A 21690-nucleotide genomic window follows, 5' to 3' on the forward strand; every position below is an offset into this window, starting at 1 on the left:
CATGTTGTCAAACTATGACATAAGATTGTCAGAAAATGCAAGAAATTTTGTAATAATACAGAGTTTATTATGATTTTTTTGAACTTTCTTCTTAAAAATCGCAACTTACAGAAGTTCGTCTTACTTAGAAATGTTTTCGCTCATAATTTAATTACAATCCATATTTCAGTATCAATATTTTTTTCGAATGACGTGTAATGTTTCCAACGGCGGACTCCGAAGATATTTCGCAGGTCACGTCATTAAATGAAAAACAGAGTCTTATTAGCGATGTTCGAGACACAACCGATAACTCTCAAACAACCAAACCATACTATATTAGAGAGTTAACTTTCAATATGTTGATTAAAGAAATGATTTTCTGCATTGCCCTGGCTTTAACTACATATGGAGCTATTCACAGCGCGTAAGTATTTTTCTCTTATCTAGTACGATCGTTTTTATACAAAATGATACTTAGCCCAACTTTACCTCCTTAATCTCTGTTGATTTTAAATATATCATATCCTTAATACAATAATTTTCATTTATGTTTTAGACCATCAAAAGTTTCAAAACATCCACAAGCAACAAAGTTTTTTAGTGCAGATTCCGTTGTAACAGATTGGTATAGAGGTCAACTTAGTAAAGCGCTTACAACAGTGAACCTTGCAGATGTTTCCTTTATAATGTATTATGCCCCTTGGGATGCAGAATCTCAATTTGTTAGAGGGGAGTTTGAGATGGCAGCAAATGTCCTTAGTGATAGGGTAAGTTTCTTTAAAAATACCAAGTTAAATACATGCCAAGACTTTTTATTACCTATATTTATGTCCATACAATAAATACAACTATAAAAATGTTAATTACTATAAATCAATTCCATGCTTTATATTTGTGTATACTTTTTGTATTCTTTTACAATATGACATTATGCAGCTTATTAAAATAAATTTATTTGACTTGTAATTTAGTAGAAATTAGAATCAGATTGAACTTCTGTATAATGGCATCCTTCAACTTAAAACTACAAAGGTTTTAACCACATCAAAACATATATACCAAGGAAATGAGTGTTTCATATCAATCACATGTACTGGTGTTGTTTGTATTGGACATGAGGCCAGTTTAGATCAGCTTGGTCAGACTGAATTTAATCTGTGACACTAGGCCCCCTATACAAGTAGTGTACCATTTTCCATAAACATATTTTGCAAACTCTTGAATTTAGATAGAGCTCATATTCAGGTTTCTTTTATTCTTCATTTTAATTACAAACAACATTGTTCAACTAAGGAAATACCCAAAATGGCTAGTTTATTTGAATAATTTTAAAAATAGGTATACTGAATTTTTCAATTTAATAAGGGCTGGAGTGTTTTCAATAATATGACTTTGAAAAATTCCTTTGATAGTAGATCTTGACTTGTCTCTGCAAGCTGGTTTCTGCAACCAATTTTCATTGCACTTATTTCATGTTGGGGTTAGCTTTACATAAGCCAATCCATCATTGGCGATCTCAGATAGGTACCTTAGTGATCCGAAATGAGTATGCCTGTAGGGTGTTACCCCAGTACACCAAAGTAGTATGTGAGCAGCAGTTTTATCCTCTTCCATGCAGAACAGTTCATAATAACTAAAAAGTAAATATATTTTTGTTAAAAGGACAAAGACTGTTAGGGGAAATCTCTTATGTCAAGGAAGGCACTGCTTCTTTATCTTGTTTGTCCGAACCTCTGAAGGCTTGTCCTTTGCTTATTGTGCTGACTACTAATAGGCTTTGATACATGTGATATGGCCTTACAGATTATAAGGGGGATGAGGGGCTCCGGGCCATAAATGAATAAGTGACCGCCTCACCTGGTGAGTTCATTTGTAGCATTTTGTTTCTGGAGCCACTGATCTTTTATCAACTCCACATTAGACATGTATGACATTCATATATTAACCCAGAGTTGACTGTGTGATCTTAGGGCTAGTCATCCTTGTCCTTTCAGCTCATAGATGGCTTCAGCAAAGCACTGGTATATATAACATAATCGCCACTCTTGGCAGATAGGTTAGAGATCATATTGTGGTACGAAGAGTACGCAGGGGCCCATCATCTGGAAACTTGTTTGTGAGTAGTGGCAATTCTATATAATTAATGCACAAAGTGTGAATTATATAAGATTATTCCTAGAGTCAAATCTGTGACCTATGATCCCTAGTCTCAGTCCTCTACTTCAGGGCTACCACTGCTCATGACTAGTGACACCAGTTTACTTTTGGAAAGAATTTGAATGGAGGCACCTCAGACATTCTTAGCAGTTAAGGCAGCATCCACATATTTATTTATGATACCCACATATTTGTCTCTATAAACACATTAGTATCGGTTTCTAATGATTTTTTCTGATGAGATGCTGAATTTTAGTATCCCTGAACTTACTACTCAATGCAACTCCCCATGGTCCAGTTGCATTGACAAGAAACTTTCCCTATGCTCTCATATAGAATAACTTAGAGAAGTTTTCACCACTGAATAGAATTAAGAAAAACATAAATGTTTCTTAAACAAAAACTTCTAATACAACCTATTCAAGTGTGTAGGATTTTTTGGTGATAATCAAGCTTGGGAATGAATTGCTCTGTTGGCATATATTGTGAAAGTTATTACAAGATAAAAAATATTGTATTTATTGTATGCTTTTCTCAAATCAGGGAATGTTTGGAACTATCTTAGCTTCAAGTTGAAGGATGCCATTATAGAGGCTTCTTATGACATTCTTCTTATGGTCACTGTAAATGATCTTATGCTGATAATAATCTTACAAATTATCTTTGTCTCTGTTGACTTATTTTCGAGATGGTTCTATTTTAAAACAAGTGCTGCTATTTCTTAAATTCTAAAATTAAATACATTACATTTATAATAATTTAGCTATTATTGTTATTCTTTTTATTGAAGCTTTTGATATTTACCGCCTTTGTCCCTGTCTGTCCCTTTTCTTTACTATTCTGTTATATTTTAGGTTTGTGTTTATTGTGCTAAATTCTTTCATTACCTTTTTTTAATTTTTATCAACAGTTTATTAATTATCAGTGTGTAATATTATGAATAATAAACCTAAAACTGATTTTTAATTTGTTATATCTTTATAAGTATTTTGAAATTTAACTTAAGGTATTTTTAAATATATTCTCTATATATAAAAAATGCCTTTCAGGTTCATTTTGCTGCAATCAACTGCTGGAATCCAGGTAGTGAATGCAGATTACAACATAACAAAATTCCATCCTGGCCAATACTAATGGCATATACAGTTAACTCGAGAGGTGTTCTTTACAAGGGTATGCTTTGTTTTGAATGGAGATCACTTTGAAATTGATTTATTGAAATACCTGTATATATTTTATGCGCCATTATCACACTGCATGAAAACTTTCAGTTAAAAATTTGTTTTATTATTGTCAATAACTAAAAACTCATATACTCAAAATAAAACATTATTTATTAATAAAAATGAGGGCGAGTGTTAAAATAAAATTATAAAATAATTATTTAATGTTGTTAGAACAGAGATGGATCTAAAGTTAGAGGAATTACTATATACCTGATTTAAATATAACGAGGATTAGTGACATATGAATGTTAACAGAAACGTACCACAAATCTTTAGTCTCTTTATTATTAACAGGTTGAGGGCCACGAGAGTCACTGGTGTCCGGCATTTAACTTGTATGTCACGCAATGGGGGCTACCGGTGATCGGCGTGCCCGGATTAAAAAAAAACACGAAAGCCTTCTTTCTCACGTACGACAACAAATAAAATCGCAACAGTATTACTGAACAATGGGAAGATGTTCTCGATTTATAATTGGAGAGAATTGCGCGAAATCGTGCTCAAGCAGCACGGGGGTCACCCCAGCCGAACTTAACATGCCAAACATGTTTATACATTGTTAATTATCCATTCTATATAATATTTCAACATTATATGTATCGCTAAACGGAAATTTCATCGTGGCGCCACGGTTAATACCGGTAAAGTTAGCGTGGCATTCAACCTGTTAATTAATTTAAAACTATCTCTAACATCACTAGCATCCGCATGTTCGAAATTGACACTCAATTTATGCACATTTTCTTTCATTAAAATAATAGCGGCCGATGGTGGTAGTAGAAATTGAAACATGATTTAAAAATCTAATGCTAGTCATTTATCGCTGATTTAGATCGCTTGGATTTAAAATTAATTATTATTCGAGCTGTTTTAATTTTTGTTCCTATCTTTTATGTCACAACTTAAACACTTTAATTTAGCTTCTTTAAACAGTTTGTTCCAAGTTTTCGCGGACAGCTTTTATAACGTCGCTTACCATCTAGCTTGTATAAAATCATGAAACCGATTTATTTTTATCACTATTTATATTTATTAATTTTTTTTCACTATATATTAATTATCACAAAGGAATGATTAAAAATTATTATAATATATTTACTGCAAAAAATTTAAATTGTTTATAAAATGACTCATGTTTACAACATTATTTAAAAATAACTGACTGTCATGTTTAAATCTATAATCTTATCTGTCGCTGGCACTTGTTTACAGAAATCTCTTCTTAATTAAAAAAGTATAGTAAAACGTATAACATATACATACATAGTTTTAATAAAGTTTTTTTAATAGCAGTTATTTTTTTATTGCATAGGTTTGCTATATCTTAATATATATAAATCTCGTGTCACAATGTTTATACTCAATGGACTTCTAAACCACTTAACCGATTATAATAAAATTCGCACACCATGTGCAGTTCGATCTAACTTGAGAGATAGGATAGTTTAAATCTCAAATTATAGTCGCAATTTTAATTTATTGCTAATTATTGTCTGTTATTATTTGACAGTCACAATTATCTGTTAACTCCAAATGATTCTAACAGATGTCGATACCTTTCGACTGGGTTGAGTAAGTAATCAATAGATGGCGCTGCTATGGTAAATCTACGAACGTGTCATATAAGCTACATTTTAACAGCATAATTACCACGTGTTGTTGACGCTATAAAATTAATTAAATTTATTTTGTAGTGAACGAAATACCGTATAATTCAATTATTTCCACTTTTTAAATTTTCACAGCAACGCGTGGCCGGGTCAGCTAGTATGGTATACTGCCTCTTTTACAAGAAAAAATATAGCAGCTTTTACATAATATTATTACTATTAAATAAATATAAACACAAATTAATTTTTTCTCACGCTCTCCCATATGAGAAATGTGTATAGTCGTGATTATTAATTTATAAAAAATACAAAAACATTTGTAATTTGGAAGTATATTTTAAAATGTTAATTTAGTCGGAAGGAAGTTTTATAATAGTTTTTGCTATTTTCTTCAGGACCTAGAGATGCACACAGTATGGTTAATTTTCTGGAATTGATCATGAAGCCTCTTGAAAAAATATCTTCAACTGAAGATGTAGTTCATTTATTATCTATTTATGATGTAAGTACAATTCTATTAATATTTTTATAATTAGTTAATCCTGGTGATACAATTGTATCTATAAAATTAAACTATAGATGCAAACACTTCTTTCTATTAAACATTTGAATCTAAGTTGGCTGACCATACTAAAATATTATTTGTTATGAGTAAGAAAAACTTGTATAAGATATATTTTTAATGCATGTTATTTTTGTAGGCTGTAGCTATAGGCTACACACCTTTAACAGATACCTCAAGGTATTATAATATATGGTACAATGTTGCTCTTAAGTCGCGAGAATTTGACACACTTGGTGAGATTTGTTTTGGGGTTGTTACTTCTGCAGAATTGGCTGCTGATCTTGGTGTAGAGAATTTGCCCAACGCTCGTCTCATGCTTTGGAACGATACTAAGGTATTTATTTAAACTACATTATTTCAATAGACTATTAATGATTAATCTCCACTTATTGTGTTTGTTGGTTAGCTATAAAATTAGTAACTATTTTTTTTTGCTCTCAAAGTTAACTTTAACACCTTTTTAAGAATTTTAGGTCAAAAGTTATCTAAATGATTTGTTTATTTTGTATATGTATGAAAGAAATGGCGTTTTTCGATAAGACCGTTTTCTGAACTTCATTTTATTGCCTATTACATGTGAATTCTTTATGTCCTGTTGATGTATTATAATTGTGATTGTTATATAACATAATACGCCAATATATTATATTTATAATTTTTATCTTAATGTATGTAATGTTTGTTACTAATTTCACATTCAGAAAAAGTTGAATACAATAATTAATGATAACATTGATAAACGCGATGTAATTGTTTGTTATGGTTTCTTTTCTTCTACAGAAATTTAAGACAGATGTCGATAACAGGTCTTGGAATGAATCAACCCTTGTGCGCTGGGTTTTAGAGAATTTTTCGCAACCAGCTGTAAGAATGATTCCATTGTGGAAGAAATCATTTAGTTTCGTGAGATTCTCTGACGGCAATCCAATATTGATACTATTTACACCACTGAACCCTTTGTATGAGCAACTGCCTTCATATGCATTGGTAAGATATTTTAATATATGTTGTTCTAATGTTAATATCAAGGTCACCCTAAAAGCAACAGAGAAAGCTAAGCTTGTAGTTTGGTTCGGAGGTCGAACCAGAAAGAAATCCGCGGAAGATGGTCACCGACGTATCTGGAAGAATTGCTCGTCTGAAGTAGCAGTAGGCTGGGCACATCGCTCATCTAAACGATGGTTGTTGGGGCCGAGATCTCGAACGGTGACCACGAGCCGGTAGACACGGCGTGGCTAGGGCCGACACTAGGTGGGCTGACGACATTGTTAAGATCGCGGTAAGTCACTGGATGCGGGCAGCTAAGATCGGTCATTGAAGCGATCTATGGGGCAGACTTGCCTTGTAAAGAACAATATTAATATAGTTAATATATGCTAATATGGTGATATTTAAAGATTTTTAATACAGAGATGTATTTTTACCTGTTCTAGCTGCGGGAAGTAGCAATGGAGTATCGTAGTTGTAAAAGCAATGCAAGCTATCAATGGATTACAGAGTTAATAAAGTTACAACAAGTACAAAGATTGATTTATCAGCAGAAAAATGTAATGAAATTCTGTCAAGAGTACAAGTTTAAGAACACAGAAAGGAAATCAAGCAAGTTATACAAAAAAGGAATTGTATCTAACAATAATAAATATCCTTGGAATAATGTAACGCAGAAAAATGAGAAAAATGGTCTTTTTGATTTTATATTAAAACAAGGTGTTGAAATGTCTAACATGATGCAAAGTGGAATTGATAATACACCTTTATGGTCTTCTTTGAGTATATTGAATGAATGCAATGCTAAGTTCCTGCCAGCGGAAAAGAGTTTCTATGAGAATTTTGAGAAATGTCATGGGCTGCAGGAAAGTATTAATATGGAAACAGAACAGAACGAAGATGAAAAGTGAGTATAAATTGTATTTATATAATCATAGGTTAAATGACGACAAGCTTAAAATTCTTAGGATTTTGTAATCGGAATATGATTAAAGACTTAGGCACGGATGTTTCATAAATCAACGTCAAGCAGAGTGATAGGGTTGATAACGGCTAAGTCGAGAAAATTAACTAAAAAAATTATATTTAATGTACAATATATAGTAATGTATGTATTTATATGTATGTTTATGTGTGTATATATTTATATAGGTATGTTTGCATATATGTATGTTTGTGTGGAAACCTAAATTGCCCTCTCCTTCATATCTCTTTGTCCGTCATCTCCATCCAAAGGTTGTCTGAGAGAGATCACGTCGAGTGACAACACCGCGTCTTGTACCATATGAACAGTTTCTTTTTGTCCTTTTGTTGCTCTATTTATTGTCTATAGTGTACAAAAAAAGTGTAAATAAATTAGTATATGTCGGCGAGATCACGTTGAAAAATCGTGTAATTTTAAAAAAATGAATATAATAGTGTGATGGACACATATTTTTCGAAGAGTTTTTTTATTTTAAATTTATTATCTCTTTTTAGTTATGATCAAGCTTTTACGTCATGATCAGGTTGTGTTTGTTTTAGGAGATGAACAATTTAACATGTGACATCTCGTTTAACGATTTACGTTCAGTTCAGAATAAACATAGTCTAGATTTTTTTGACGGATTACGAAGACGTTTGTGTTCATCAAAGACCTTATCAAAAAGTTGTTATGACTTTCCAATTTTTGTCTATATGCCTTATTTCTTGTCTTGACTCAGCGAGCTGATTTCCGCAATTGCGCACTGCGCTCATTTGCGTCGGATTTATAGGCTTTACAAGACTTCAATCAGTTTGTAGCCTCTCGCCATTTTCCATATACCTAAGTCATGAAATGTTAGCTACACCTGATAGTTATAAAGTAATTATTGAAAGTGTAAAATTATAAGTAGGTGGGAATAAAAATGACCTAGCCATTGGCAATCCCAAGCTGGGTTGAAAAAAGAGGAAGGTGGGCTAGAAAATGTCTACCCAGCCATAAAACAACAGTTCAAACTGATTGGCAGCGATTAATAAATCTCTACAAGATCGGTTGTTACCTTTAGGTACTATATCCCATCAAAAAAGTCTGGATAGTGATATTGAGAGTATATTGGACGGTCCGACTATCGGTGCCATTGTGGTACCTTATTGAATGGTTTGAAATATGCTATAGATAGCTGCCATGAGGCAACAGCCCCATGTGCTTATTCGACCAGATCCGAATCATCATCCGAATCATGCTCGATACCACAGTAGCCTAGCCACACATTGCTGAAGAACAGTATATATGACAAAAATGATACATAGCGAGTCACCAAAAAAACTAAAAGAATGTTGTTGCATATTTACTAGTGTTTGCGATGCCAGGCTTACTAAAAATATTTAAAAAAAATTGATGTTGGTTTATGGCATATCGTGTATACAGAAATCTGTTTTATTTTTTAGCGTTGAAACGACTATGTTGCCTCATGAAGACGATGTTCTGTCTCCGGAAAATCTGATACAAGATAGCGTGAAACATTTCTGTAGGCTAATGAAATTTGCGAATCAATTGGGCCCTCAAATAATGCCCGCCAAGGTGACAAGCGGCAACATTACGCATATCCACGGTCTTTCCTGTGCTACCAATTCTAGTCTTTATATAGCTGTCGTGGACAGCGTACAGAATCATCACTTCGCTGAGGCCCTGGGCATCGACATCACTAAGAAGAAAGACATGACTTCCGTAGTTATACTTGATAGCAAGGTTAGTAACTTTCGGAGCTCTGATTACACGGACTTTACAATAATTCGTGAATTTTAGCAGACATTAATATCTGTGAAAAGTTATTGACTTGCTTCATGCCATAGTGCTTGTACGCCATAGTCTGATGGTGGAAAGGATGGTGGTTACCAAGATCAGAGATCGAAATTCAAAATATCATTATACAAGTAGGCATTTACATGCGCTGTTTGCAATGCCTTTGAATCGTCGATTATTCATTGTTGTTTTAAGTAATATAGGTTTAAGTAAAATAAGGATAATGGAGGTTCATGATTTATTAGTTAGTAATTATATGAGAAAAAAGAAATTTATAAAGAAAAAAGTTTCGTATTAATAAGTATTCACTTACTAACCAGATGTTCGAAGTTTTGGCTAATTATGGATTATTGTTTTTGTACACTAAAATTGGGATGCAACTAGGCAAATTATTTATAGATAACTTACATTTATTAATGACAAATAGAAACCAAAGTTAGAGACGTAACTTCTCAACATAGATTTACCGTGCAGCCTTTCGCGTTGTAGGGAGAGCGGCCAGGTACAATGGTTGACCCTGATGTTCTTTCAGAAGGCATCCTTGCAATGCAATTAGCGTTTACGTGTACCGACCAGACCTAAACAAATTTTAGATGATCCTACCAATGCTCCTTTGGAAGTCTTATCCAGAAAGGTGTTGATATTCGCTAGGCAGTACCAACCGTCCAAGTTGAGAAGCGGCCCTTTCGGGTGCCCTTGTCGGAATTTTAAGCAGAAGGCCCTTGAGCTTAGTTACTCCTTGGAGCGTCCGCCGATGCGATCTAAAATAGTATTTTGTAGTGGCCCGAGACGAGACTCCCCTGAAGCTCTCGAGTTTCACTATCTTAAAAAAAAGGTTTTAAACTCGGCGCTACCGCGGAACCTATGACAGCCATTTGGGCAGCAGTGACAGTCCGGAAAAAAAAATTACGTTCACCCTTGACTGGCCCAAGTCCTTAGACAGGTTATAAAGAGACTTCGCTGTTACTTACCTCTCAGTCTTTCCCGCACAGCATTCAATTTCACTATGGATTTATTCCTAGTTATATCGTTGACTTGATGCAATACTTCTTCGTCTCGTTCGTTCTCAATTTAAACCGAAGTAATATTTTAGGAGTAAAAGTAATCAAATCACTGATATATTTTATTATTCAATCAGGTCGGAAGCCAGTACGTTCTTTCAGAAGACTACAGTGCAAAATCGATAAGAGAATTTATTTTTAATTTCACACAAAACACTTTGAAGCGGTCTCTACGTTCGCACGTAGCGGACGCGGTGCACACACATTACTACAACGTCGGTATTGTACGCGACGGGCACGTCATCAATATAACCGATCTAACTTCACACAGCTTCAGAAAATTCATCCGGACACCAGGAACAGTAAGTAACTTTTGATGTATCTATGTATACCTAAGTGCTGTCTCATCACGACACCTCTGGAACTATAAGGCTTAGACTTAAAATTTGGGAAGAAATATTCTTTACGCTGAGTACGTTAGCTGTTTAATGAAATATAGACTGGCAATGGGTAGGACAAGGTATAGGTCAGTTAGCGTTGTACGCATATACGCATTACATATTTTATTGAGCTTTATTATTTAAAGGAAAAAAATATTATCATCATTTCATCATTATATCAGGCGTACAACATCGCGGCTGAATCTAGACCTTTCTATAGATTTTTAACAAGACATACGACGTTGATGTCTGTTCACGTGGACGATCTACGCTGCGCCTGCCGGTTTATAGTCTCTATTCCAGAACCTGAAGCGCTTAGCTGTCATTTGTTCTGTTCGCTGTCTGTTCACTGCTATTTTAAATTCAAACCTCTCAGTTTTTTCGGCTGCTTTGCTTTTATTCGTGGTGATACGATATAGCGGAGAGGCAAAGAGATTTTAAATGGTAAATATGGAATTGTAGGTTAGTTTGGTTGCGGTGTGCGGTGGATCGTGTGGGGCGCATGTGTCGCGCGCGCTATGGGGCGCAGCCCGGCTTCTGCAGCGCTGCGGAGTTCGCGCGCGCCCGGCACGACTCGACGCCGCGCGACACGACCTGCCCACGCACCTCGACGCACACGTATACCCTGCGCTGCTGGTCTTCGTCCCCGACGGGTAATTTACATTTCAACTTATGAACATATGATTGCAACATGTGGTTAATGTAAACCGTACGCTTCTTGAGCGTTTGCGACACGTTGAACGACAGATCATAAGCAAGCGCTAGTACAACTGTAAGTAAGCAACTTTCTGTAAGTAATACTCAAGCTCGTCAACGTTAATTTGAAATTTAATTAGGGGAGGCAATACCGCACTCTCCAACTCCTATAATATCGCCTTGGCGCACCCCAGTGACGAGCTAATTCTGTTTGTGTTAATTTTGTTTGTGTTTTTATGTTCGCGAGTTCTACCTTCAACATTGTTACGGCACTGCTATCCAAGCATCGTTAAAACAACCATAACATGGGAAAGCCGTCCCATAGTTTTGACAAAAGTTAATAAAAAATTAGCCGGTGGAATTCCGGCATGACCCTTTCCTTTGCTCCCGTAATTGTAAGGTATCCCATGTAGGATTTCCTTACCAGACCCGGCACACTACCAGGATGTTCACTGCTAGACAGGTCTCCTTCATAGATTTCCAATAAGACTGGTGGAAGCGATCCATCGTAGATCGTCTGGCTTATGAGTGGTCGAATTGCGCTGCGCTTGCCTGGACGGACCGTGGTCTCCACTCCAGAACCTTAAGGACCTGGTGCCCATCACATGTGTGCTTGGAACAATCTAGCGCAATCAACTGAATCGTGTTTCAGTATCAGCGGTCGACGGCAGTCTGAATTAACTTTATATTTGACTACCATTCCCCTTACAATATTAAACAAACATTAGCATTTCATCATATTCATGACAGCTGATAGAAGCCGTTGTTTCTTGCCCACTGCTTTTTCAGACGGACAATTCTTCGAGCTACGTCGATCACCTTGATTCTTATTCGGATCTTCTCATTACTGATTTTGAGCGTAGTCATCTCCATTTTTCAGATTTTCGTCTTCAAAAATTGAAAGATTGCGAATTAGTATTCTCAATTAAAATATATTTGTTATTCGATTGGATTGCGCAGCAACGGCGAGGCCGATAGCCGCGCTTATCCTGTGGAGTCGCGCGTGACGGTGAGCGGGCTGGTGGCACTCGCGCTGCGCTCGCTGGACGCCCCCGTGCATCTCAGAGTGCGACTGGCCCTCTGTGCTCAGCGTGTACGTATATCAGTTTCTTTGTTATAATTTATTTATTTATTTGTATGGAAGACACAGCTGTACGTAATTATAAATTTACAAAATAATGGTGTAGTCAAATTAGAAGCCAAAATTACTAGTGTTCATTTAAAGAAGTATATGAGGTAAATATATAATAAAGTAAATTAATAATATGACAAGAAAATAGGGTCTATCTCCTACAGAGATTATTAAAGTTAATATCCGCTTTACAGTGTAAATGTTTTACTTATAGTAAGTTGTTGATGTATTAAGTGCACACGTGAGTGGCTTATAACGTATTCAGAAATGGTGACCAAAAATAGAAACAACACTTCTAAACAATTTAAATGATTTGTTATTTGCATGGAATAATGAAGCCTCTTATTTTATATGATTGGTGAATTATTTGAATTGCAGGTAAACATGGAAAGGAAGGCGTGTATAAGAGACTTGCGGGAGCACATCACGACCATGATAGGCAGGAACTTAAAATATTGGCGCCGGACTGGCGACAGAGATCTCAAAGACTCTCTTTACAAAAGACTGCAACATTTAAATAAGTTGTCTCTATATATGGGCTTGCTGCACACAACTGATCTCAAAGATGACAACCCAAAACTAAAGTTACTACTAGATTCAATTGAAGCACTTTCAAATGTTTGGAAAATTGATATATCGATGTTAAGAAAAAATGCCACTAATCAGACTAGATGATATTAGATGGATATTGTAAATAGTGTATATTTGCTCATTTTCTATCTATCTAAAAATGTTGTTTATTTTTAGAAAGGCAAAGAATTATTAAAATGTTGGCAAGAAAGACTTCTTCGTTTTATTTCTAACTGCGACATACGTTATTAATGATTGCGCTCAAAAATTAATCCAAGGATTATGCATCATGACGGACGGATTTATGTGTGCGTGTGTGTATTGGTTTGTAATATGCAAATTTACATCGTATCAGTGATAAGGAAGTCAACAAAGAAACCCGTGTTTTCTCACTTTAGTTTTGTACAGTCAGTATTATAAAGAAATACGAGGAGTATTACTATTTATTCATAAAGAAAACTTTTAAGAAGTCAATGTTTTTTTATATTATTATTATTAAAACTTATTTCACTTTTCAGAATTCTTAGACAAACTGTTGCGAAAGAAAATGACTGTAATTATAATTAAAAAAAAAAAATTCTGATAGTTATGAAAAAAAGCAGTATATAAACAAATATACATTTAATTAAGACGTATCTTAAATTAAAAACAATGATCGAACGCTTTATATGAAAAAGTACACGGTATGTACCTTCTCTTGCAGCGGCGCACGCCGACAGATACAAGAGTGTTTTTTTTTTTTAATTTTCCCATTATTATTTTACTTTAAATGGTTACACAAACAAACATTTTAAAAACGTTTCTGTTTCTCCAAGTGTAATGGTCTTAAGCGGAAAGTAAACCTTTAAGGAAACTTGAATTAAAAATTTAATGATTGCCAAAAAAATACATCCGATTAAAATTCAACGTCTCGGCCAAAAAAGGAGAGCGTGTTAAGTTTCGTACTTTTCCGCCAGCCTCGCACTAAACTGAGGATTGTCGTTATTGACTTCGTCACGTAGGTTTCTGAAAATAAATTATCAAAAAACATTTATGAAATGTTCACTTTGGACACGTAAAGAATTACGGCGTAAAGAACCTAATTTAGTATGATGTTGCTCGTGGAAATGCAGTGTTTGATGAATACTAATCTTTATCTTAAATCAGATTAGGCTGCCAGGGTAACATAGGTAAAAAGATTGAAGTGGCGATATTTGCTTCAGAACATGTACGGAGCTACACATCTTAGAAAAAGAGTTACTGACGGCGACAAGATACGTAATACGCATTTTAGAAGACGTTGGTCAACACAAACTGCTCTAAAATGTATCTCTTTTTGTCATTTTCATTAAGAGTAAATTTTAATTAACGTGGGAAAATGCTCAACCTTCTATTACGTCGATAGTTTTGGAGTATGCGAGGTTGGCTTGAATGGGTTGAAATGGAATTATTTAAATGATTGATTAAGTTATTTACCAAGTGTTACCATATCCGTATAGTTAGGAAATAGTTGATGGTAAGGTTTGACAACGTAAACTAGTTCTGTTCCAACCACACCCGCAATGTAGTCGCTTAAAGTGCCCGCCACGCGTGCGTCGTTACTGCCTTGATGAACCTAATAATTAAGACAAGTTAAATTGTAACCACGATTTTTCTTTTTTTTTTGAGTGCCTCTTAAATTTTGAAGATTAGCCGTTAATTATCTAAAATTATCTCTACCCTTGACGAGGAGAAAAATATTATCACTATGTCAGCCGATACACTGCAAGGCTTAAGCTTTCACCAAAGAGTGCCACGAAGGTCGGTTTTGCGCTATCCGCTTTTAGTTTCTTCAGAGGAGAAAGTCACGGAAAACCATTAAATCTTCCTAATAGATTTTAATTTTTATTAATTTTAATAGAAAATTTGACACAATAACATCTTATTCGATTTGGCTTGAAGTTATTTATACAGCTATAAGAATACAGTATACTGCATTTAAAACTTACGTCAAAAACTATTTTAAACTATACAAATAAAACAAAACTAGAAAATTTTCAGTGAAACAAGTACTCGAAAGTATTTCTTATCGGATTCTGGATACCCACCCAGCAACCAGGATTATTCCTATCCATAGAGTGCCTATAAACTTAGCCATCGTAATAAATTGTAGCATGTCATATTCCTGATCACTTGATCTAACACTTTCATGTTCCTTATGCATATGTGTTTGGAATTAAAAGAAAAAAGGAACATACCAAATTATTTACGTGTAATTTCTTATAAAGAGCTATAACACAATAACCATACATGGCTGCCAAAGTCGTTTCAGCAAGTTTGAACTCCAAATGATCTACATGACTTCTAGTAGTCTATTAGACAAGAGGAAACCATTGCATCTGCCTAGTAGTTAATTACATTTAGAAAAGTTGATTTAGTAACGACATACTCGATTTAGCTTGATTTAGTTATTCAATTATAGGAGCTTAGCGTGCTATATTTAAGACGCACGACAAAAAAAGTTTCTGCTTCTGGTGGCACTATTAAAATGGAGTACTATTCAGTCTTTTGACAAACAAAATCCCGCTAAACATTTTGTTTGTAATAATATAATATGTTATATATAATTTAATTTATGTATAATATGTTGTGTTGATTATAATTTTATATATAATTGAATTAAATACAATATTGCACGTTTCAACAGTCTAGAAATATAATTAACTAAAAACCATAATAGAGGTTATAAACTTTTAAGTAATCCATGTTAACGTTGCTACGTGTACAATAACTTATTTGTAAGATGATTATACTTGTAAATTATCTATAAATTTGTTGGTTTTCATAATAAAATATAATAAAAAATATCCGTGTAAAAAGTATCCTTTATCACGGACGATGATCTATTGCGAAAAACTAACATTTCTCCAATATACAAAGTTCTCTGTTATGAAAATATGTATAAGCTATGTTGATTTTTAATAAAAAACCTTAAATGGCTTAATAAAAAGCAGTGTAATTCAAATAAAGTTCAGGTGAATTCTTTAATCCTAATCGCTAATCTGTTGCGCTCGGATTTGACTACCAACCAACCTCGTATAGACGTCCATCTCGCAATCGAGAGTTCCTAGCCGCATATTCACCAATAGCTTGCAAAGTTCGATAGTTACTCGGTTGACGTAATGAATATTGCCAAGGATATAATATGTACTCCTGTAAGAAAATGAAAAGTATAATTGTTTAATATCCATTCATTGACATTATTATCTTCATGAAGTAATTTACAATGGCTACTTGTAAACGTGTGTAAAATAAGAATGCCAGAATAGGCCAATTTAATACCAACTAGAATCAACCTGAGCAGGGGATACTAGGGTTCCCAACGCACGCTGATGAAAGAAGAGCCCATATCAAACATTTACTTTGTTATCACTTAAAAATCCAATGTTGTTTAGTACATCCTTTATGTCTCTATCTCTATCTAAAGGTTGTCGCCTCGAACGATAAGACCGCCTAATGTACCTTTATATAAATTGTTTCATTTTTTTAGTTATTATCTATGGTATACAATAAAGTGTAAATAAATAAATAAATAAAAATTCTTCACACTGCAATAGATTTATTTATTTATTTATTTATTTATTTATTTAACAGTTTATTGTACACAATAAAAACACTAAAGTAACAATACAAATATAACTGACACAACAGGCACTACTTATTTCTAACCAGAAATTTCTTCCAGTAGGCCTACGGAAGGAGATTCATAAAAAGTAAGGCAGACACAACGTGCACAATAATTAAATTGAAATATTTGCAATAGATACGACTTTTGACTTTTTTTTATTGAATTTTGGAATTTACTTTCGTTAAAGTTCTAAGACATTACAAAATTGCCCTTAAAAAAAGTTACTGATAATTATGAAAGCTAGAGAAAGGTATAACAAACAATAAACAACTTAGTTACTAAAGGTAAATATGGCTGTTTAGTTTAAGCATTTGTTGCTATCTTCTTATTGTTTAATTTAAATATAATTTTTATACATATTTAATCACTGTACCTTTTTGTGTTCGAAGCTTGCGTGTAAATGTATTGCCAAGTGAATTCTGTCCCCTAGTCGATGTATGTATGACCGCAAAGCTTGCGATTCCGGCGTAGAAAATGGTTTGTTCCCTGGATAATACTGGGAGCAAAGTACGGGAGTCCTATGAACGTCGTCTGTAATTAAAATAATATATATTAATGGATCTAGACAATATTTTTTTTTTACTTTTTTGTACACCATAGACAATAAATACAGAAAAAAAAGAAAAGAAACAATTTATATCGTACAAGTCTTATCGCTGGCCAGACAACCTTTAGATGGAGACGAGAGACGTGAAGGAGGGGCAGTTTGGGGTGTACGTAGATACAAATACATACATTACTATACAAACATACATACATACAAGAATACTCATATATACACATATACTTTTCTATACATTTATATATTTGCGCGGAAAAAGTACTATATAAATACGAATATATCACAGTAAATAATAATAATATTTTATTACATATTATACAAGTACACCTTTCCTTGTGAATATATATACAAGTGTGATATATGTATGAAGATAATTTTTATTACACTATATTCGATTATTGTTTTTTTTCATTTTGTTTAGCTTATACTACGCAGATTAAGAATTTATGAACTAATTGTTAAGATTTTATTATTAGAAACGCGGGTCGTAGAAAGTTTATAGTTATAATAGTACTGAACAAATCGTTTTAATTCGCGGAGGATTCTGATTTCTATCCAGTAATAGATCCAGTAAATACAATTCAATGATTTTCAAAAGCTTAATTAATTTTATATCGAATTCATATCATCGTTGATTAACTCAGGATTGTTTGAAAATTAATATTTACTCTAAATATACTATTGTTGTTTATTTTGAAAGCATATTCACTGCTTATTGTAAATGTTATATCATGTAATTATACATAAATACATTAAATGAATTATATAATTTTTGACTTCCGATACTTAATTAATACGATGATACTAAAAGAGTATACTATTGGAGGTAATTAGTTGTTTACTACTTCCACACGACGGACAAGCTTTTGCTTTGAATTTTATTAGCAATAAATATACATTCTCGTGTTTAGAACATGGTGGGAGAAAATCCAGCAACGTTCCTGTTAATGACAAAAAAGCTGTTGCATTAAATAAGAAAAGATCTGCTGAGTAAAGGAAAATCTACCCGCTAAGACAAAAGAAAACCTGCTGGGTAAGAGAAAACGTACTAGTCTAAATGAAACAATGGAAACTTGCCGGAAGAGACAAGGGAAAACCTACCGACTAAAAGAAAACGTAATGGGTAAGACAAGCTAAAACCTGTCGAGTAAGACAGCACATGCCTCAAATTTTTAGAATATTACTCACCTTGCCAGTGATACGCAAAATTTCGATTAATATTTGTACCAAAGCATGTTTCATTAATATTTTCCTTTTGAAGGTTTTTATACCAAAAGCTAGGCCGTGTATCGACTCTTGCTGTTATGTTCCGGCACCATTCTTCTACTTTCAAAGGTCTCAGGGTCCGCAGTTCTTGTGTAAATTGCAATGCGTCGGGATTCACTAAAGGCACCAAAAACCTATAACAAACAGTTGTAACCATTAGCCGATCAAACATACATTTGCAGCAATAAAGGAAACACCATTATAATGTAATAGATAAGCTCTCTTGATATGACTAGACATCTGCCATTAACACACTTGACATCAAATTGATGGCAAAAAGTAGTTATAAGCTGAAAGTCCATCACTAGAGCTAATGAAACGATTACTATTTAAACAGTTTCTTTTTGTATAAATGCATCCGAACGACACCCATGTAAACAAGTAAATAAAAGCTTTAGAATAAAAAATCAAACATTTTTTTATTTTTTATTTTAAATAAATAACTATACGCTAATTACTTATTCTTAAATGTAAAAAAATGCCTTACTTTGATGACAATAGTTAAAAAATAGTAATAATGTTTTTTGCAAGGTGGACAGACCAGACGACGTTTTTTAAGGTTATCGGCACAAGTGTTTTTATTATTTTGGACCTCTCGTTCCACTTCCTGTTTTGTTGGTAACAGGGTTTTGTTGGGGCAATAATTTTTCAGTTCTCTTTTTATTTTTGTACAGTTTCTTTCTCTTTTTTCTCTCTTTAATATTTGCTCTATACATTATTCTCTTATATTTATTCCTTTTATTTACCACCTTACATCCTATCCTTAGTCCTACAGATTAGGTTTATTTGATTGTTAATAATGTATTACATTTCTACTTAGATTATTTATAATGAACATTTCTATAATTTTTATCTTCAGTTCCATCATTTAGTGTTTTATTTACATTTGTTTTGTTTTCTTATTTTAATATTTCTACGCATTTACATTATTATTGCTTGATAATATTTATTATTAGCCGACTGTTTTAACCTAAGTTTTATTCCTTTCTATAGTAGTCTCTACAACCCTCCTGCAGAAACTGAGAAGGGGTGGTCTGCTTCCTTCATCTGCTATTATGGTATACTATATTATTATATATATATCTCGCCTCCTCAAACTTTATACCTACTCGGCATTCGGTCTCGATTTGGGCCCTCTCGAATGCGGGACAGTCGGTGACCAGGTGGATCAAGGTCTGGTCCACACCCGGTTCACTGAAGCACGAGAGGTTCTCCCTGAGCTTAAACCGTTTAAGGTACTTAGAGAACTCCCCGTGCCCCATGTATCGTAAGACGTTAGACGCAGGCCGTTTTCAATGGTAAAGGCAAATGCCCAGCTGTGGGCATCCTACGGCTGATATAATAATAATGAATACATTTTTTGTAACGTTTAAATAACATTTACAATATTTTCATTGGGTACATAATATCACTAACGTCTAATGTCCCAATTCCTTATTGATATATTCTTAATAAGTTAGCGATTTAGAATTGAACAGGTCTCAGTCAAAAGATTCTGCTAAGGAGATTAGCTCTATTATCTCTCTGATAAAAAATGCATTCTGTTTATCATTTGTTGCGTTTTATTATACTATACAGATACATCGGTCACCTGAGAGCCTTTTTTGTAATATAGAACACTAACATACATTGAACTAAATTGAAAAATAGTGGTATTAAAGCCTAATAAACTCACCAGTCATAATCATTGAAAAATGGCGTTTGATAGTTACTACCATATACCAATTTATCTGCTAATTCCATAATTGCGTTCGGAGTTCCCCATGTCATACCGTTAAGAGCTAAAACAAAATTTATTGTAAATAATTACAATAGAATTTGATTATAGTTATATCATATGGATATTTTTGTTTGATGAAGCGCATAGAAAAACGACAAAGCGATCCGTGTAAATGATGACTAATTTTTTATCTTCAAGTGTAAAGAAAAGTCTTGAAGTTTGCACTTTTATCCTGATTTCGCAGGGTTTAAAAAAGACAGATACAGAAGTTGATTAGCCTAAATCCTATTTTTAGGTAGCGAAGCTCATAGGCTCCCTGGGGAGCTTTGGTTCGAATAACTACATACTACAGTTTATAGGTTGTACTATAGATTGAGAATCCTTAGGCCTAAGTTCTTTTGTATACACCAGTATGTAAATGTATAATGATTTCTGTATTTAGTAAAATATTTATGACACTGAATAGGAACTTACTTCCGATTACAAGTATCCCGGGTTTCGTACTCTGTTTGTCACTCTGAAGCTCAAGAGCAAGTATACTCCGATTGTTAGAAGTACGTGGAGTTAAATATATTACACGAGCAATCTCTTGGTTCTCTCGTGCAATGTTCTCCGCAATATTTATCAGAGTTTTGAAGTCAAGATAATTCATGAACCTTAATATTTCAATAGCGCTTCTCACTTTACGCATTTTTGCTCCGGACCTGTTAATATTTTAAAATATCATTACTTATGTTAACTATTTTTTGAGGGAGAACAATTGTACAAATTTGTGCATACATGACATAGTTTCGAGGAGGAAATAAAAGTATAAACAATGCACCAAAAAAGTACATAGTTGCGATTAAATAAATTTTCACTTGTAAAAGCATTATATTTATAAAATGATATTGATATTAAATGAAATTAACTTTGATTGAGACATAAACGTCTAGGCCTCTGTCACTACACAAAAACTTCTTAGGGTAACATTAATTTGCTAAAAGATTGATTACAAATAAGCATATTTAGGGTTAAAGTATGTTAACAAAGCATTGTTTTATTTATTTATAGTAATTATATATTTCTAAAGAAAAGATGTGTACTTGTAATGGCATTATAAACACATTAAAGTATAAGGCTGTTGAGAAACTCTGGCGACTAACTCTGATCATTTTGATGTGCTTGATTTGCTGTCACACAAATGTCGCACAACGTTGTCAAATTAATATGAAATGATGATTTGTTCTTTCTTAATAATATGTCATTTATTATAATTTTGATAATAGTAGGTTTTACAAATTTAGTACACTCATTAATACCCGATTTCAATACTGATGTCAACGAACCTTTGTATAACGTGTCATGTGAGGATAGTGTAAATAAA

The 21690-nt window shown here is 33.6% G+C and overlaps 2 protein-coding genes across 2 annotated transcripts; one reads left to right on the forward strand and one right to left on the reverse strand.

Annotated features, from left to right (window-relative positions):
- Positions 1-8: 8 nt before the first annotated feature.
- Positions 9-13343, forward strand: LOC137932077 (thioredoxin domain-containing protein 11). The gene is made up of 12 exons (XM_068775639.1): positions 9-406; positions 539-749; positions 3189-3312; positions 5371-5477; positions 5677-5874; positions 6321-6527; positions 6974-7434; positions 8937-9237; positions 10430-10654; positions 11195-11385; positions 12389-12521; positions 12939-13343. The coding sequence occupies exons 1-12, from the start codon at positions 198-200 to the stop codon at positions 13233-13235; spliced, it is 2664 nt and encodes an 887-aa protein (XP_068631740.1). The 5' UTR covers positions 9-197; the 3' UTR covers positions 13236-13343.
- Positions 13344-14025: 682 nt separating this feature from the next.
- Positions 14026-21196, reverse strand: LOC137932458 (carboxypeptidase B-like). Its single transcript, XM_068776078.1, has 8 exons — positions 21105-21196; positions 20799-21028; positions 20280-20385; positions 18527-18738; positions 17150-17307; positions 16182-16301; positions 14586-14724; positions 14026-14135 (listed from the first exon to the last, which is right to left on the reverse strand). Exons 1-8 carry the CDS (start codon positions 21194-21196, stop codon positions 14026-14028), a joined length of 1167 nt encoding a protein of 388 aa, XP_068632179.1.
- Between the last annotated feature and the right edge of the window lie 494 nt (positions 21197-21690).

The sequence above is a fragment of the Battus philenor genome, unplaced genomic scaffold, assembly GCF_028537555.1.
Source record: "Battus philenor isolate CCGP_79_NKW_IND1 unplaced genomic scaffold, ilBatPhil1.0.hap1 SCAF_9, whole genome shotgun sequence".
Classification (NCBI taxonomy): Eukaryota; Metazoa; Arthropoda; class Insecta; order Lepidoptera; family Papilionidae; genus Battus; species Battus philenor.

What these genes read in the sequence shown, in the direction of transcription:
- LOC137932077 (XM_068775639.1), top strand. Translation starts at nt 198, where the DNA reads ATGTTTCCAACGGCGGACTCCGAAGATATTTCGCAGGTCACGTCATTA. An exon ending in AACTGCCTTCATATGCATTG is followed by an intron (nt 6,528 to 6,973) that starts GTAAGATATTTT and finishes TACCTGTTCTAG; the next exon opens with CTGCGGGAAGTAGCAATGGA. An exon ending in TCATCCGGACACCAGGAACA is followed by an intron (nt 10,655 to 11,194) that starts GTAAGTAACTTT and finishes ATGGAATTGTAG; the next exon opens with GTTAGTTTGGTTGCGGTGTG.
- LOC137932458 (XM_068776078.1), bottom strand. Translation starts at nt 21,196, where the DNA reads ATGCTTTTACAAGTGAAAATTTATTTAATCGCAACTATGTACTTTTTT. An exon ending in CCTCCTCGAAACTATGTCAT is followed by an intron (nt 21,029 to 21,104) that starts GTATGCACAAAT and finishes AAATATTAACAG; the next exon opens with GTCCGGAGCAAAAATGCGTA. An exon ending in TACGGATATGGTAACACTTG is followed by an intron (nt 14,136 to 14,585) that starts GTAAATAACTTA and finishes ATTTATTTTCAG; the next exon opens with AAACCTACGTGACGAAGTCA.